Here is a 19620-nt window from a genome sequence, read left to right on the forward strand (position 1 = left end):
AGCTTTCACTTGGCTACATCTGCTTTTGCATAAATATGGCAACCATGTGGCTATTTAATATCGCCAGTTAAATAAATGGGCTAGATTATGTAAGAATTTTGACAAAGACTTGGTCAGTACCAAATGAATGGTGTGTATTTCCTAACTTAATTGGGTTCTATAAAATCCAGTGTTTGGATTTAAAAATGCTGAACCCTTATGATTGGGTAAAAAATTTCTGTATTAACAACTGATTAGTTTATGCCCCAATCACACATCTGAACCAGAGCCACAAGTTCTTAAATACTTCCAAACCCAGCTGCCACCCCTCTCCAGATTTCTAGGTCTTTGTGTAGGTTAATGATTAAATTGGCTTGAATTAAGCACCTGTTTCTGTAGTGGAATAGAATTGATGTTGTTCTACTCCTAACTTGAGACCCTGTAGTTGTCCAGTAGTTTTTGACCTTGTGCAATTTTAGATTACAGAAGGGTTTATTTGCACCCACTTTGTCAGCAGGATGAACTCGTGTGAATTTGTCTTGGTGGTTTTTGAGATGTACTAACACCAATTATCTTGTGTTTTGAGAAGATTTGTAGTTCAGGTTGAGGTTCTGGATGTGAGTTTGCTCGCTGAGCTAGAAGGTTAGTTTTCAGACATTTTGTCACTATTCTAGGTAACATCAGTAAGCCTCTGACCAAGTGCTGGTGTTATCTCATTTCTCATAGCAGATTATCTCATCTCAAAGCTAGATTCCCCCCAACTTCTTAGTTGAGTAACAATTTTTGGTTTGTCTCATTTTTCCCTTTTAGCACATTCAAGTCACCATTACATTGAATTTGCACTTGGATAACAGATACTCGGTTATGCCAGACCAAAGAATGCAAATGTGTTCAAGCCAAGGTTGTAAGCAGTTAACTTCAATTCATGTTTCACTTTTTAAATATTGCTCTAACTCATCTTGGACACCTGGCAGGGCTAGGGCATTTTCTTGAGGTTCAAGGTTTTTGCACACTTTTTTGGGTCACCAGGCAGTTGTTCAAAATTTGAACTCTCCAGCCTTAAAGTAACACTGGAGTAGAATCAATTGTAACAAACGGTTTGAATATGCATAATGTAGCAATCCCTTCAGATATTGCTACAACTTCATCACTTTTTGTGTAAAAACAATTTAAGTGGAATTTGAGTTATGGAACCCAGAGTTGCCTGCTGGATTACTTGAGCTTTGCCATTGTGATTTAATGCACTATTGTTTTTTCAGCTCCAAAACTTGGGCATTAATCCTGCAAACATTGGGTTCAGTACCCTTACTATGGAATCTGATAAGTTCATCTGCATTCGGGAGAAAGTTGGTGAACAAGCCCAAGTGGTCATCATTGATATGAATGAACCCAACAATCCTATTCGTCGTCCAATATCTGCTGATAGTGCGATTATGAACCCAGCCAGCAAGGTTATTGCATTAAAAGGTAAGTGAGTTTGTGGTGGTTAAATACTAAAATCAAGACTGTTCAGTACTAGCCTCCTCTAAAAGGCTGTGTGGTGTCTTTTGGATGTTCTTTTTGGTCTTCAGCTTTAGTTTCTGGCTGATCACTAGCCTTGATGCACTGGACAGTTCTTCATACTAAGTGGCATATGAACTTGTGACTGTATCTTAAGTCAGTTGCTTCAGTGTGGGTGCACAAAACTAAGTTTATTCCAGTAGCAATGAATAATCCTAATGTCAAGTCTAGCTGATGTAGTTAAATTAATTTTGCACAACTGCATGACTCCATTGTCAAATGTTGGATTGAGAATATTAAAGGCCTAGTAGCTTAACATTCAATTTGGATTAAGTAATTAGTGATTAACATGGTGTTTGCATCCAGAAGCTGAGGAACTGAATCAGTTTGAATTTCCTGCACTGGCTTATTTGGTCAAAGTGTGGATTTTGACTTAGAATCAACCCCACCCACTCACTCTTCAATTTGAAGACACTGATCTTTCAGTTCTATTCATTTCTTGTACAGATTTGGTACTTTAATCTGGAAGGCTTGATTACTTGGGTAACTGCAATTTTGAGGGGGTAACTTTTCCAAACTCTTATCCTTCAGATTGAGGTGAAGAGACGAATGTGAAATATCAGCTGCTTAGAGCAGTGACACAATGAACTTGAGGCAATTCTGTTCTCCCTGATGATAGCATCATAAGGCTAACAGTTGTCTAGAATTGGCCCTACTGTATCTTGGTGCAAATTTAAACCTGGCTTTCAAATAAAGGGAAGTGCCACAGCTGTGCTTGGGGGGAAAAAAACTACTGTAGCTTGAGTTCCTGAATGTTGAGTTGTTTGTGTAACTAGCACAACTTTTGGCCAGCTGTGCCACAAATTCATTCCATGCAGTGGAAAAAACTGCAGTGCCAACCTGAAACTGCAGAAAATGACCACTGCAACTTTTTGTGAATATCTTCTTACCCTTGTGGCCTAAAGGTGCTGTATAGGTAGATTCCTGAAGCCCCACCCCTACCTGATATAGGTGTTCTCATAGCTGCCTTTCACCTTGGTTTCATGATTTTGGAGCAGATTTTTATTCTATTACCTTGACAGTCTCTGACCCTTAACTGGGGAACATGGCTTTATTTTGGATGAAGTTCCAATAATGACTGAATCCACTTAATGCACATTAGCTACACAATCCACATTCTCCCTTAGCTATATTTTGAATTTAATAGCTTAGCTAGTCAGTTTTGAGAGGATTTGTAGCTCAGGTTGAGGTTCTGGATGTGAGTTTGCTCGCTGAGCTGGAAGGTTCGTTTTCAGACATTTTGTTGTCATTCTAGGTAACATCAGTGAGCCTCCAACGAAGCACTGGTGTTATGTCCTGCTTATAATAAATAGAAAGCAGGACATAACTCCAGCACTTCGTCAGAGGCTCACTGATGTTACCTAGAATGGTGACAAAATGTCTGATAGCTTAGCTGACAGAAATTACTTTGCCCTGTTCTTTAAAAATGCTCTTTACATCAGTTGATTCAAAGTTCGTTTTGTTTTTTTAAAATGTACATAATTTTTGAAAGCAGAAATTTGGAAACACAAACTTAGCACTAGCTCTAGTGAAACAGTGACTGTTTTGTGACAATCTCCTGAAGTGAGGATTGAAATCCCAAACATGGGCTACCAAAGGTTGACAATAGCTTGTCATTATCTGGAGTTTGTTTTACTGATCCAATTATTTTGCATTTTTTTTACTGCATTCTGTGTAAAGCAGATGGTGAGTTACTTTAAGTCTAGACTCTTCTGGTCCAGTTTGTAAAGTACATTGCTTGTTTTGAGACCAACTTGCTTTTACAGACTAACTTTTATAAATTTAAACTTGAATGATTATCACTGAGTGACAAGCTTGTGTGTATTTGTTGTACATCAACTGCCAAAGTTTAAAATTAGGAGACAGAAAAGGGTGTAGAATTGAGTCAGTTTAAATAGCTATGATGACCTAAAATGGGTGAGTATGAAACATTATGTAACAAATTGTCAACTATTCTGGCTTGAAGGGGAATAGAAAATATGAACTCTTACTGATCATGCTATATGTAACCTAAGTCTAATGTCAGCTCAAATTTGCTACATCCAACCAATTTGAGTAAAGTTCATTTTGTAAATGAACTGATTAAATTTTCAGGCACTAATGGGACTTCCAGTTTACAAACTGGACCAGAGCCATGTGCTGGAATTTTGCATTTGCTATGTAGTGGTGTACAATTGGACACTTGGGATGGGAACAAGAACTAAGCAGTTGGGTTTTCCTCTGAATTGTAATCACGTTTTTCAGATGTAGGAGATTTTTCACTTGTTTGACCAGGGTGTCCCACTTATTGTCAGGTACAATAGTGACATGGTTGAGTCGCCCTGACAAGACTTTTGGAATATCTTGCAACAGTGGAAACTAGCAGTTTCTGACTATATCCGTCCTGTCTTAAGATGTTTGTGGAAATAAACCATCTTGACTAATTCAGCAAATTGCAGGTGGGGAAATCTTTAATTTGAATGCTAGCTAAAGATGTTCCCATCCATAGTGCTGTGTGCTCTGCATACAGATGAATGTTAGATTCAAATCTGCTACCATTCACATGTAATGCAGTTTTATGTAAAAGTAAAGTTTACTTTTTAGAAAGTATTAATAGATATGGGTACTACATTCCTCCTGGATGTCTTTCTGCACTTAAGTTCAGAAGCTAGTTATCTACTTGACCCTAGGGTTCCTCTATCAACAAAATTCTAACTGACCAATATTTAACCTTATTGGTCTGGTAAGAAATTAGATGCAACGACAAATGTCATGGTTAAACTGAGCAGATTTGATGGCCCATGGCTCTGAAGTTTACCATTTTTAAAGGAATCATTAGTGACCTGTCCATACTAAACTTAACTGTAAGTATCCCTTTTTTTGGAGGGAATTGGGGGAAGAAATTGAGAACAGACTTGAGCATTTTAGTAGTTTCTGTTTAGACTTGATCTTTGGAATGAACTTTTTTGTTTTTAACAGCTGGAAAAACACTGCAAATATTTAACATTGAAATGAAAAGCAAGATGAAGGCTCACACCATGGTGGATGATGTCACTTTCTGGAAGTGGATCTCACTCAATACAATTGCATTGGTAACAGACTCTGCAGTGTTTCACTGGAGCATGGAGGGAGAGTCTCAACCAATGAAAGTTTTTGATAGACACTCCAGTCTAGCAGGCTGCCAGATCATCAATTACCGCACTGATGCCAAGCAGAAATGGCTACTGCTCATTGGTATCTCTGCTCAGGTATAGCATTCACTTGGTGCTGTTGTAATTCTAACAAATACAAAATAAGGCTTTGCCAGTAAGAGCTTGACTGACTTGCTTTAGGGTGTACTGCATGATGTCCCTCACTATTTACTAAATTGCAGTATTTTATACTCTAGTGTTGTCAACAATTTACTTGATTTAGTTAAGACACTGAAATATTCTGTAGAGAAGACTGCTTCCAAGATCAATCCTGCTGGGATGAAGAACAGTCATGAAACTAGGGTACTAGCCCCTATCAAGATGTTTACTGATTATGCTGGAAAGCATACTAATGCTACAGGCCCCCAAAAGCAATGGTTTTTTGTTTTGGAATCAACTAACTTAACTGAGGCTGTGCCCACTGACTTTGTATTTAAGTCTATATATATTTTTTCCTAAGCTACTAGTGAGGCATTTGTAGTGCCTAACTGATTTCTAAACATGGTAATTTAAAAATCTTTCAAACAGCAAAACCGTGTGGTGGGTGCGATGCAACTGTACTCCTTGGACCGGAAGGTATCTCAGCCAATTGAAGGTCATGCAGCAGCCTTTGCACAATTCAAGATGGAAGGCAATGCAGAAGAATCAACTTTATTCTGCTTTGCAGTCAGAGGGCAAGCAGGAGGGAAGGTGAGCCTGTCTTTGGTTATGTTTATAGTGTAGTGATGTCCCCAAGGTCATACTGGACAAAGATTTTTGACTTGCATATTTTACTAAAAGTTGGCTCCAAATCCATCAACAGCAAATGTTAGCTTGTGTTAGTTTCCTGATCCTCAGCTTGTAAACCCCAAGCAAGATTCTTGATACTAAACTTTCAGATACTTGAGGCAGTTCATAACTTTGTTTCTGGCACTTGGTAGTGAAGTGATAGTGATAGTTTTAGATTTGGTTTTTGGCCCACAGCTAAACCAAAGGTGAAGGCCCTTCACAGATGACTAGTCTGAAAATCAAGTTTATTTAGTGCACCACCTGCAGTTGGAGTTTGCAGTGTTTCTAGCTAGTCCAACAATAGAAAAACTGCTTGAATCCAGTTGGTCTACTTTATTCAGTATAAACCACTAAGCTGGATGTGTTTCAGAAGTATTAGTATGTCAAGATTTAGGAGCTGTAAATTGAATTACAGAACTTGTGCTTTGACTTCATAGTGTAACTACCTTTTTTGGTTTGGTTCAGTTGGACCTCTGAATTGTTCTACTTACTAGCTTGAGTTGGTATTTAGTTCTGCAGTATTTAATGAATCATTGAATCTGATTCTAGTGTTAAGGAATTACTGACTTGCTACCTGTAGGAACATTTGTTGTTAATTCATCTTTGCATTACAGCTTCACATTATTGAGGTGGGAACTCCTCCTACAGGAAATCAGCCCTTTGCCAAGAAAGCAGTGGATGTGTTTTTCCCACCAGAGGCACAAAATGACTTCCCTGTTGCAATGCAGGTAACTTGAACATGTGCAATGGAGAAATCATAGTCTGACTTTCTAGTTTGAGACTAGAATCAATTTTGGATTTCTCCAGTGATTTATACTACTAATTCAAGGCTATGACTACTCTGCATGCAGGTTGGATTAAAAGCTATTTTTGTCAGCAAAGATAATAAATCAGTCATAATACTTTAGCATTCAATTACCATGTACCTGCATAAATTAGCTGGTTCAAATGAGCTTTATATGCCACTACCTGGCACATCAGTTAACATCGCATTACCCTAGTGAAATTTTATGGCAAACATCTGTTGCCCTTAACTAGTTTCACTTTGCATGCTGGAGTTAACCTGAATGAATAGCCTACTGTCATACAGTACCTATTCATTAAAAGGATGGCAAAAACCATGTTAGTAACAGGCTTCAGTTCACCAACTTTGCCTCCATTTGAAATCCTCAGTCAGTACAGCAGTGGCTCCTCAGCTGCTTTTTCTGTAGGTTGGAGAGCACTTTAGCCAACTTGTGGCTTTGGCAGCACCCTTGCATGAGCCATCAGGCTCCAATGTTTAAATCAAACTGCAAAGTCAGTGTTCAGGTATCTTTGTGCAGTGCTGATTTCAACATTAGCTCTCAGCCCCCTGCTTGGCTGGCTGTTAAAGATCCATCAGTCTCCCTTTTTTTTGCAAGAAAGGGGTATCTAGCATTCAGTCCAATATTTATCCTTCTGTTAAACTACACTAGAACTGATTGTGATTTGTCATGCTGTGGTGAAATTCCATGCGCAACTAGAAGTTGCATTTCCTACTTCGAGCACTTGATCAGGTGACTCAACAGCTTTCACAGCTAACAAAGTGCAACATAAATGCACACTTTCACATCCATAGAGAAACCACTTTACTTTTATGTTTGAACACTTAGTTTCACCACCATGTCCTTTTTACTCTGCAAAGTGGACTTGGATTACTTGAACTTGAGTGAATATATCAACTCGCACTGGTCCTACTCATGTCTAGAAAAGTGTGTATATGTGGGAGAAGGGAGTTTGATATACTATCTTGTGGGCCTTTTTGAACAGCTTTTCCACACCTGTGCCTCACTTCATGAACTGCACAAGCTTCAGTCAGCTGCAATCTCTGCTTGAACTCACTTCTGTAAAGAAATTTGCCTTAAGCTGATTTTTTTCCCCCTTAGGTTTTACAAGTGTTAAAAACAGGAAGGCTAAGTTCCTTTCCCCAGGATTTTTTGAGGGGGTGGGGGAGCTGTGAGGTGAAGGAGAGAGTCATTGAATTGCACTTGGCTCCAGCTGTCACTTGTAATCTAAATTCTGACTGAATTCCAGAGTGAATTCAGCTGGCTGCTGAAGAGAAATTCTGCTGGCTGCTACCTCAAATCTAGGTTCAAGGTGGCCATCTTTGACAAATGACAGCTAGTAATTGACCCAATGTTTCTTTTTCAACCCACCTGCATCATGGACCGCACAAGGAAACGTGGAACAGGCTGTCGTACCCATGTCTGGAGACTAACAGCCATGAACACAAATTAAACTTCAGGATATTCCAGTGAATGCTGCTGTTTTGCCTGTGGCATTAGTTTAGAAGCTTGCACTCCTTTTTAAAGTAATCTTCAACTCTAATTTGAAGTTTGCACCCCAATGTCTGTTAGTACAAATGGATTTTGGCTAGTTACCCAATGTGCATATAACAGCTGTAAATGATCTTGATTTCATTGGGATATTTCCTCCAGTGCTGTATACAATAAGCTAAAAAGCAACCTGGTGAGAATTTCATGAAACTGTCTAGATTGACTAGTCTGAGTCAAGATTTCATAACTGGATCTTTTTTGTCTTAAGTTTAAGCTTGTTACATAACTTTTCCCCTGTACAGATAAGTGCAAAGCATGATGTTGTTTTCCTGATCACCAAATATGGATACATCCACCTATATGATTTGGAGACTGGGACCTGCATCTACATGAACAGAATCAGTGGAGAGACCATCTTTGTTACAGCAGGACATGATGCTACATCTGGAATCATTGGAGTGAATAGAAAGGGTCAGGTAGGGAGGCTACAAACACTTGCCAGCTTTTACATTATAATAAAATTACAAAGGTTTTTACACACTCCTGTTCATCACAAGCACCTATTGCGGTTTCCATCTGTCCTTTTCCAAAGAATCCACATGTTGGAAAAACAAGCAAGACTACTGTACAGAAACTGATTTAATAACTGAACTAGAGATTTAAACTACACCTCAACTGCTTGCATTTGTTCCCCTTAATACAATAGCCATGCACTTGTGGAAGCTGACTGAGTAGTGACAGCTGGCTGTGGTGTCCTGCTACTGGTTATCAGGGCATCTAGTTAGTGCCATGCCATGTTTAATATTGGCTGCAGCCACTGACCTCAGTCCTTCTGTCCAGATTGCTGGACTGCATGATTTGTACCTGACCAATTGTTATAGTTATCTTAAACTATCTTACAATTACAGCTGTTAACTTGTTCTGTTCTGCTTGTCTTCACATCAACACCTTTTTGTGGTTAGCCTTTCCTCTACCTGCTAAGCTCTACCATTGCCTGGTCCCAAATAAGTTAGCAAGTGCACTTATAATTTAAAGTGTTGGCTTCAGGTTCTAATTAAAATTTGAAGTGTAAATACATCATCTCACTCCCTAATCTAGTCTCAATTGAACTGTTCTAAATCTGCCAAGTTCATGACATAAACACTACAGCACTCTGGGGTTTCTCCCTGAATTTCCTTGATTAAGGCACCCAGTATAACTTTGACTAAGCTTGTGTTCTTAACACACTTGGCACATTAGAATAAATTCTTCCCAGTAGAACAAGTTGCATATCAAATTACTTTGTTTACTGAACTAAAACCTGAATTTCTTTATTTGCATTCAGGAGGAACTGCACTTCAAATTAACAATGCTTCCTGTATCAACCTCCCAGAACTAGTGAAACAAGTAATATTGGTGGACTTATTTTGATTACTCAGAACTGTACAAACTCTCTTCTAGGGGGAAGTAGACTATAGCAATTTGGTGTCCTTGCAGTACTAGGCAAGGAAACTGTCTCTTGGGCAATGTGCAGATCAGTTGGAATCTAACTGCCATCTAGGTGGCAATAGCCTCATGAAGTGTTCAAAGTCAATTGATCTGTCACTTGCCAGTTATAGCTACATAAATTTTTGATGTGAAATGTAATCTAGCAGCTGAAGGTCAGTGCTTTCCACCTGGTTGGTGGGGGTGGGGAGAGAGAGATGAGTTGCTATTTAACTTGACCTCTGACTTCCAGACTCTTCTACAACTTGCATTATAATCTGAAATGTGGCAATTAAAAATTATCCTACAGTTTCTGCTGTAGGCACAGTTGAAGTTTGTAAACCAGCTTCCACAAAGCTCTGGCACATGGAAAAGGCTGCAGGAATTTGTGACCAAACATCTTGGTGGGGTACAGAAGTGTGGGGGAACCATAGCTGACATGTCTATATAACCTTAAACTAGATTCCCAAAGCAGCTTACACCATAGACTACTTGAAATTTTGTTAAATGTAAGAAACCTGACAAGCTTGTGCACTGTGAGCATCCACAAATGCATTAAGGAGCAGAATCTACTCTTTTGGGAGTGCAATGTTTTTCTGGCAGATGCCCATTTTTAGAACACCATGGGATATCTCCTCCATGTAGAAGTAAAGGAGACCTCAGTTGAGTAAAACAAGACTGTGCTCCTATTTAGAGATAATAGGAATTACTGATGCTGGAGAATCAGATAACAAGGTGCAGAGCTGGTTGAACACAGTAGCAGAGGAGCAGGAAAGCTGATGTTTCAGGCCTAGACCACCCTTCAGAAATGAGGGAGGGGAAGGGTATCTGGAGGGAAGAGGGTAACTTCTTCAGGGTAGGCATCCTTAGAGGCTTTGCAGTGGGGTCAAAATTTGAGCTTGGCCTGCTGTATTCATCCAGCTCTATGCCTTGTCTTGGATTCTCCAGCATCTGCAGTTCCTATTATCTCTGATGCAGTGGGGGTAAAATTGTGAGGCCTTTAAGGATGTCTACCCTGAAGTTATCGTCCTCCCTCCATACCCCCCCTCATTTCTGAAGGGTCTAGGCCTGAAACATCAGCTTTCCTGCTTCTCTGCTGCTTGGCCTGCTGTGTTCATCCAGCTGTATACCTTTATCTCTTCTATGCTGAGCAGTGCTATGGAGTTTAAGGGCACAAGGTTATTCTCTTTCCCCCTCAGCACGTTAAACAAAACATTGAAGTTCCTGTCTGAACAAAATGTATTGACCAACTCTTCCACCTCAATGGAAAGGCATTGATATCTAAACAGCTTTACTTTTGAATTTTGTCATGGTGCACCACCTAGCTTATGACTTAGTCTTTCTGACTAACAGAACTTTTCTCAGCAACATTGTTACTGCACTAAATTAAATTGAGGATGCTGCCACATGAAACTAACTGTAGTACATTAACCTAACATTTAACTTTATTCTTTCAGGTATTATCTGTTTGTGTTGAGGAAGAGAATATCATTCCTTACATCACCAATGTGTTGCAGAACCCAGACCTTGCACTGCGCATGGCTGTGCGCAATAACCTAGCTGGAGCAGAGGAGCTCTTTGCTCGCAAGTTTAATGCTCTTTTTGCTCAAGGAAACTATTCAGAAGCAGCAAAAATAGCTGCAAATGCACCAAAGGTAATGATTATACAGTGTAGTCTAAATTTGAGTTGGCAGGATGGTCCAATTTTTGGACTAGAGATTCACTTCAGTTGGGGGTTATCCAAAGTGGGGCAATTTGAAGGTTGTAGTGGTTTCAAATGAGCTAATTGCCTAAAACATCTAAGTTTTTTTTTAAAATGTGCAATTGGTAGTAAATTCTTTGCCCTAGACATTGTAGCAGCTGGCTTAACCAGAGATTGAATATGCTCCTGAAACCTAGGGCTTGTTTTGCATCCAAATCTTTAGCATTGCTTTGGCATCTGACACTCAATCCATTTTGAACAAGGAGTCACTTGCCTGAAAACAGGCATGTTAATAACTATGAAACAATTTTTGATTTTCAGGTTTGTGTACACTAATCTAATCTGCCCTCTCTCTCAACCAGGGTATCTTGCGCACTCCAGACACTATTCGGCGTTTTCAGAGTGTAACTGCTCAGCCAGGGCAGACATCCCCTCTGCTTCAGTACTTTGGAATACTACTTGATCAAGGGCAACTGAACAAATTTGAATCTTTGGAACTATGTAGGCCAGTGCTACAGCAGGGTCGTAAGCAGTTGCTTGAGAAGTGGTTAAAAGAAGATAAGGTAATGTGGACTTTCTGCTTGGGTTCACCACGCCCCCCCCCCCAAAAAAAAAAGTTGATGCCCTCTGACATAGCCTTCAGTTCCTCCTTAGGCATTAGTCTGAATTTAATTTCCCAGGATACTGCCTGAGACCCTTTTAGTTAATATTGTATGTAAATGTGAAAGGTTTAGTGATTAATTGCATTTGTCCTCACTTACAGTCAACTGTTGAACTTTTAAGAATTAATCCCTGCACTCCAGCATCTGGATTTGTGAACCCATGCCTTAATTCACCAGTACCAAATTGTCACTTTTCATGTAGACCATACTACTTAGATTTGGCCACAATGATCAGCTCAAGTATTTCATGGGTTAACTAGGTCTTTGACACCAGTATGAAAACAAACTTGAACATGTCACTTGGATTCAGTCCACTGGACCAAAGCACTAAATTGAAGCTTACTAAGGAGGAAACCTACAACTAATCTTCCATTTGTGCCTCTATCACTCAGATCATTTTTAGAAATGGTAGAGTACTTTGCAGTAAACTAAAATTTGAACCTCAGTTACTTATGGCTCAAATCATGTTCCTGTAGCTGGAGTGCTCTGAGGAGCTTGGTGATATTGTGAAGTCTGTGGATCCCACACTGGCATTGAGTGTCTACCTGAGGGCAAATGTACCCAACAAAGTGATCCAATGTTTTGCAGAAACTGGTCAGTTCCAGAAGATTGTGCTGTATGCAAAGAAGGTAAGTGTTCTTCTGTTGTCTAAATTTTTGTTTTTAACTTAGAACTTTAAGTGTTGAACTTACCAAGCATACAACTTGTTGATAGTAAAGCAGACTTAAACTTTGAGCAACATTCTTGTTCAGTTTCAATTAAACTTGTCAAGATTCAGGTAAGTTTTTTTTGAGCTTTTCAAAAACCCTAACTGGAGCTGTGAACCATGTTTTCAGTCCTGGAAGCACAAATAGGCTCTACGACCAGCTTGGCTTGAATCTCCAAATACCTCCTGGGGTAGAAAGCTAAATTCTTAAACATGTCAGTTCCCAACTTTTGAGGCTGAGTTCTCACTCTCTAGATTTTTGGAAACCCAGGGTAAAGAGCCTTCACCTAAAGATCATTACCTAATGCCCAAATGGGATTGTTATCTCTTCCAAACACCCTTTCCTCTTAATGCTGCCTTTTAAAATTTCTGTCCCTGGAAGTCTTGTATCTCTTTAACAACCTGGATCATAACAACGTAAAGGATCTTAAGCTCAGTAAGACTGTTCAAACTTTTTGTGGTCCCTTGGAATAACTTGTCATACTACATACACACTTGAAGCATAAAAAGTTTATCCTCCAATTTCTGCATGCTGGCACTTACTAGCCTTTTCAAACTTTTTATTATTAATTAAATTTCCCCAAGTTTGACTTTTTTGGGCTGGTCCTTGCCCATATCAAATGTCTGACTAATCTATATTACCAGGAAACAAACACAACACTGCCCCCTCAGACATTGATCATATTAGGTTGCTGAGGCCCAAGTACTGACCTCAGCAAAAATGCTAATTGCAACCTGAATTCCTAACATTTTTGGGTTGGAGAATTGAATAGACTAGCTCTCATCTCTTTGCTGAAACAGTCTTGAGTAACATTCTCAAATGTTAGGGCAATATGCATATCTCAGATATAATGCAGACTGAGCAACTGCAGGGGGTCAACTTAGTGCGGTAAGTGTAATAACTTACCAGGACTAAGACTTAAATTCCACATGTTAAAAATAATCTGCCCTAGAGGGCTTTGGCGGCTGTCATTGTTGTGATATATTTGAAACATCAAGAAGTTGTCACTTTTGTTCAGTCTATCCTAATTACATGAAGTGTTAAATGGCCTAATCTTGCACTTCCCATGTTCTCTCGTTCCCATTTAATGTTTTTGGGTTGTTCTGATTCAGATCAGTTCACCTCTTTGGATTGCTAAAGTTTTGCTGCAAACCAGTTGAAGTTGAACTCCATATTGATGCAGCTAGATGATATCGCATGCCTTAATTTTTTCTCCATTTTATTGCTCATCTATACTGTCTGTCTGTTTAGGTTGGGTACTCTCCTGATTGGATCTTTCTGCTAAGGAATGTAATGAGGGTAGGCCCTGATCAAGGACTCCAGTTTGCTCAGATGTTGGTTCAGGATGAAGAACCCCTTGCAGATATCACCCAGGTAGGACCTTTTTCTTATGAAATTGAACATTTTAAAACACTATTATATTGCAAGACTAACTTTGTCCTACATAGAAACATTGTTTCTTGGTCCTTGATTGCTAGAACTTTGCTTTCTCAAGAGATTGAATGGCTTTGCAAAGCTGAAACTCTTGCTGAAAACTAAGTCTAAAACCACATTACTACTGTGTTAAATTCCCATATCTAATCAGCTGTATTCCCTGAAGAACTTTCATTGTATTTAACTTGTGTCCAGCATTAATTGTGCTGGGAAGTGTCCCCACTGAAGGTCTTGGCAGGTTGACCTAACTTTTTTGTTTTGCTTTGGATTAACCTGCCCAGAAGTTTTGCTCTTCTGAACAAGTTGGACTTGAACCAGGATCTCCTGGTCCAGTGAAGGGATACAATCCACTGTCATAAGAGCCCTCAGTGTGTAAGATTGGAATGCAGATCCTGGGGGGGGGCGGCGGTGGTGGGTGTAAGTGATTCCAGTAGGTACTTCATTGAAATTCCATATGTGATGGAGGGAACGATCCTATCTCCCTTCTAAAAGGGCTGTGTTTGCTCAGGAGGCAGAGGTGGATTAGCAAGTATTAGATGTTCAGTTTTATCTCTTGGAAAGAGCTGCAGTCTTGGATTATTGTCTGAAGCTTTTGACATGGAATACAATCATCTAAAGATGTTGGCAACAGATTTGACTTCGGGGGAAATTGAGGGGAGAAAATACTCAGGACTGTGGAATAGTGATGTCTGAACTGAATAGAAACATGTATTGTAACAGGGTGGTATGGGTTTGCCTTTGGTTCCTTAGCATCATGTGAGGATGGAGTATAGTATAGTTCTTTTGCCAGTGTTTCTTGAAAGCACAATCAGCCCTAAACATTTGAAGGTATGTTATCAAATGGTTTTTTCAGGTAATCTCTAAAGAACAAACACTTTGCCTAAAAGTGCATCCTTGTGTAGCAGCATGACTGGGATCATATTACCCTTAAGAGGACAACTTGTACAAAACATACGCCATTCACTCTGCTAACACTTTCCAATATTTAATATCCAAACTTAAAACTTTATTGGTTCTTGCAGATTGTTGATGTGTTCATGGAATACAACCTGATCCAGCAGTGCACTTCCTTCTTACTGGATGCCCTCAAAAATAACCGTCCATCTGAAGGACCATTGCAGACTCGCCTCCTGGAGATGAATCTCATGCATGCTCCTCAGGTATGTGATCATTGCAATAGCAGCATTGTCTTTAATCTGTTTCATTGCCACTTGGTATTAAGATTGGAATATTACATGACTCCCTGTTTGCATGTCTACACATGCTGCAAGTAACGTACCCAGCTGAACTCTGGTGTTTAACTTTTTTGTGTAGTGTAATCAAATCAAAAACCACTTTACCAGTGTAGAACTCTGTAACCATGAGTAATTTTTGTGGTGCAGAGGTAGTGCCCCTGAACCAGAGATCTAGGTTCATCTCCAGGTGGGAGATGAGTAATGACATCTCCAAACAGGTGGACTAAGTAGCTAAATTAAAAACATTGTAGTGAATTTCTTGGTGGTTTTCAACAGGAAGCTGGATGAGAAATGGATTATCTCGGTGGAAATGGGTAGGCCTGAGAGCCAGTCTATGGCCTAGTGTCTTAGACTTTCTGTAAAGACTTGTTGACATGGTTTGCTGCATTAAAAATCCCATTTGAATGCTAGCCTTGGTTTGATCAAGAACACCACCACCTTTTTGGTCAATTCTGTGACCAGTTCATCTACCCGCAGCTGATAAGATGCTACTGCAGTTATGAACATGTGGCTGATATTTCAACCCCCTCTAGTGGCTGCATGAATGATGTGCACTCTAGTAACTTTAGCGAACTCTGCATCATGCAACCTCATGTACCCGAGTTCTTGATAGTTGGTATGTCATACCTGTGTATATAGCATTAAAATGCTCAGCATTCCCTTCCAAGTCATGTATCCTGTTCCTATTGATTCCACTTCAAAGTTTGGGCCTGACCATGTGATTTGCATGTTAGTCTTTGCATTACAAAAATTGTTTTCCAATGAAGGAATGTTTTGACAGTGAGTGCTTTCTCTTTCCTTGATGGATTGTTTCCCCAATGAGGGTCCTCAAAGTATCATACCTAAACTCCAGTTGCATTGTTTTCAGGTTGCAGATGCTATTCTTGGTAACCAGATGTTCACTCACTATGATCGTGCACACATTGCTCAGCTTTGTGAAAAAGCTGGACTGCTTCAAAGAGCCCTGGAGCATTATACAGACCTGTATGATATTAAACGTGCTGTGGTGCACACCCATCTGCTAAACCCTGAGGTCAGTAAATTACTATGGTCTAATCCATAATTTAGATTTGAAATTAAATTTTGCAACTTTTTTAGGATTTTTAAATGCTTAATGTTGAGCTTAGCATATCTCTGATCAAGAATATTCAGCAATTTGAGAAGCTGATTACAAGTAGGAAAGATCAAATTTGAATATTTTCCCTTTTTTTTATAGTGGCTTGTCAATTACTTTGGCTCCCTGTCTGTTGAGGATTCTGTTGAATGTCTGCGTGCCATGCTGTCTGCCAATATCCGTCAGAATCTGCAGATCTGTGTGCAGGTTGCTTCCAAATACCATGAGCAACTTGGTACACAGCAGCTGATTGAACTGTTTGAATCTTTCAAAAGTTTTGAAGGTAGATGTTTAATTTTTGTTTATAAACTCTACTTGGGAAGGGGTTTTAAACCATGGATAGCCCTGAATCATGTAGCAGAGGGGAATTTCCTCATGTTAATGCACTGGTTAACTTGGCTCAACTCTGCATGGAGTCCATGAATCGGAGGTTGTACTTGCATAATCACTTTTGACTGTAGGATTTCCTTTTTTGAGGAAATGGCACTCAGTCTCATTTGCAATAGAAACTCTCTCTCCCCTTTTGAAACAATGTCACTTTAGTTCACATTTAATTACTTCCAGCATTCCAAGTACATGGCTGTTCCAGTAATTTTTTGACTTTTTAACTAATACTTGAGCAGAAGTGCCCAGGCCTATCCTCACCTCTTTGGTACTGTCAGACTCCTGTCATAAGTTCTTCTGTCAACCATTGTTCTACGTTTTTTGCTGACCTGCATTAACTTTTGGTCTCTGCCCTCCTGCACATTGTTGTCTCAAGGTTTAAAATTTCATGGCCTGTCTTGTCAATATCCTCTTGGCCACCTTGACTTTAAAACTGGATTTTGGAATTGAGATTACTACTTTTAGTCTAAAAGATCCATGGTGTTCTGGAATAGCTAGTGCAGCCTGGGGAAGTAGTAGTGACTGCATTTGGGACAAGTAGTCTACTTCTATACTTCCATCGTGCACTCTCACCTGACTTCTGTTCCTAGCTCTAACTTTGTTCCCAATTTTGCAAGTTGTTACAGGATTCTATTTCTTCAAAGTAGAACAACTAGTAGTCTGACCTGGCGAGCAAGGTGTTCTGTTGAAACTGATTTTTAGTCATGGGTTGTGGCCTGATGTAACTGAATTGAATCTTGCAATTGTTTAAATATTTACAGGCTAAGTCATAGCCAGAAGTTCTGATTGCTATCCTGAAGGATTTTCCTGCTTATCTCTGACACTTGCATTTGCTTCCTTTATGTAAGGCCTGTTCTATTTTTTGGGCTCCATTGTAAACTTCAGTCAAGATCCAGAAGTCCACTTTAAGTACATTCAGGCTGCCTGTAAAACCGGACAGATCAAAGAAGTGGAACGAATTTGTCGGGAGAGCAATTGCTATGATCCAGAACGTGTGAAGAACTTCCTCAAGGTAAAAAAAACAGTTTCAGATCCTGACATTTTGTTTGCTTGGTCATATACTGGGTATAATTCAAAGCAAGTAATTGGTTTTAGTAAGTAGAAAATGGATATTGAATTGCCAAGTTTAAAAATTGCCTAATACTGGATTAGCTTTTCAAAAGCTAATGTCTTAATTACTGATTAAATTCTTGTGTCTAGGTTTTTTGTATCTTGCCCACGAATTATCTATAGTCCTGTGTTGGGCAATATGATGCATAAAAGGGAGTTGACCAGAACTAACAGGACAAACCTGGTCCTGACCTCAATCACTTTTTTATTGCCAAACCACCTCTCCAACTGTCCAAGTCTTAAATGTTTTTACTCCAGTTTAGTCAGACAAACTACAAGTTTGTTATCAGTTGATCATCTTTTATTTTTGTGCACTGCAGTTGATGCTTGGCTTTGAATTGAGGAAATTCCTATCCTGAATGCCTGAATAGAGGCTTGCTCCCTGTAAAGCAGAAGTTGTTGAGTCCTTTGAGACAAGCTTCAAGTTCAATTGTTAGCTTTTCATGTACACTATAGATAATGGGAACTGCAGATGCTGGAGAATTCCAAGCTAATAAAATGTGAGGCTGGATGAACACAGCAGGCCAAGCAGCATCTCAGGAGCACAAAAGCTAACGTTTTGGGCCTAGACCCTCCGAAGGGTCTAGGCCCGAAACGTCAGCTTTTGTGCTCCTGAGATGCTGCTTGGCCTGATGTGTTCATCCAGCCTCACATGTACACTAGATCTTGTTTTACTGTGATTGTACGTATGTTAAATTTGTAGTGACTTATTCCTGTGTAGACTTTAAGATGCATAATTAAACAGACTAAACTAGCTGCTGTCTTGTCTGTAGTCAACAGATCCACAAACCACTTCTCCATTAGAATAGATTAAACTGGGTCTGCAGTTAAGGTTTGATTGGTTTGGCTGTTAATAATTTGAAATTTGACAAAGTAACAAACTTAATTTATTCTGCTGCTTGTCAGTTTGTATGTATAATCTGAAGTGTCCAGCTCTTGATGGAAGCTGTTATCTTTTGTGCTGTCCCTTGTCTGGACTGGGCAGGACATGTACCAGGTAAAGTCTTTTACAGCATAGGCTATAATCCCTTCCTCTTCCCTCCCTTCTATTTTCCAGTAGGCTGTCCTTGCCCTTGTGCAGGATAGTGCTGTTTGTGATAAGACGTTGGCCAGCTTCACACTGGCAGAATATCAAAGTAGAACTTGTCTCCTAGAATATCCATGTAGCTGTGGTTTTTTAGATTAACACAACTAATAGTGATCCCAAAACTTGACTCCATAATGGATTGAAGCAACCATTGAGGCCTCCAATCCATACCTAATATGAATGTCAGAGGGGAATGCTAAGTTATTTTTCAGTGCATGTTGAAATACTGCCTTGTGTCTGAACCAAAAAAGCTAACTTTTTTGAGCAGTTTTTCATGTTTCTGCAATTTAAATTGGGTCACTGAAGCTATTCAAACACTTAGATTTCCAGCCCCCCTTTAATTATGCATTGTCTCATTTTTAAATTCAACCTGGTTTTGGACTGTTTGGGAGTTATCTTCCATTAGCAGGATCAAGAAAAGGAAGTTAATCACTTGCATCTTGCAGAATTCTATGACCGCACCATATAGTAGGCTTGGTTATTTTGGGGCAAGCTGTCTGCTTAATGACTGCTCCTACTGAGCAGTGCATACTTTATGGGCTTCATTGTAGGACATCCATGGCAGTTCTAGATTTAAATCACAGCTGGCAAGATTGAGACTCTAAAGCAAAGCTGATTGCAACAGCACTTGATTGACTTTTTGACTTTGAATTGGTGTTAGTCTTTTTGGCAGCCTGCAAAAGATTGCACTCTGCACTCTGATTTCAGCTTGGGGGCAGTCATGTCTTGGCCATCACTAAAGTGGTGACGGGCTCCATGTAGCATGACTGGGTCCATGGCACTGTGTAGTCTTCTGGGTATAAGACCCAGGTCTGCAGTTGGGATATACTTGGTGTGGATATTGGACCAATGTTAGGAGTCATCCTACAGTAAATAAGCTACCTGTTACTATATCTACACCAAGGTATGGTGCAGTGGAATATTGAACATGAAGTTTCTCAGACAAAATG

The 19620-nt window shown here is 39.6% G+C and overlaps 1 protein-coding gene across 2 annotated transcripts in view; it reads left to right on the forward strand.

The window, feature by feature from the left end:
• Positions 1 to 19620, forward strand: part of cltcb (clathrin, heavy chain b (Hc)) — a 64044-nt gene that overhangs the window by 17238 nt on the left and 27186 nt on the right. For both annotated transcript variants that reach the window (XM_059655406.1, XM_059655407.1), the window contains exons 3-15: positions 1239 to 1446; positions 4498 to 4766; positions 5238 to 5399; positions 6092 to 6205; positions 8074 to 8247; positions 10693 to 10890; positions 11300 to 11500; positions 12076 to 12228; positions 13558 to 13680; positions 14763 to 14900; positions 15844 to 16008; positions 16192 to 16372; positions 17322 to 17485. In XM_059655406.1, coding sequence (XP_059511389.1) covers positions 1239 to 1446; positions 4498 to 4766; positions 5238 to 5399; positions 6092 to 6205; positions 8074 to 8247; positions 10693 to 10890; positions 11300 to 11500; positions 12076 to 12228; positions 13558 to 13680; positions 14763 to 14900; positions 15844 to 16008; positions 16192 to 16372; positions 17322 to 17485 — 2250 coding nt within the window. The remainder of the gene's footprint in view (positions 1 to 1238; positions 1447 to 4497; positions 4767 to 5237; positions 5400 to 6091; positions 6206 to 8073; positions 8248 to 10692; positions 10891 to 11299; positions 11501 to 12075; positions 12229 to 13557; positions 13681 to 14762; positions 14901 to 15843; positions 16009 to 16191; positions 16373 to 17321; positions 17486 to 19620) is intronic.

Source organism: Stegostoma tigrinum, chromosome 27 (genome assembly GCF_030684315.1).
Source record: "Stegostoma tigrinum isolate sSteTig4 chromosome 27, sSteTig4.hap1, whole genome shotgun sequence".
In the NCBI taxonomy this organism is placed as follows: domain Eukaryota; kingdom Metazoa; phylum Chordata; class Chondrichthyes; order Orectolobiformes; family Stegostomatidae; genus Stegostoma; species Stegostoma tigrinum.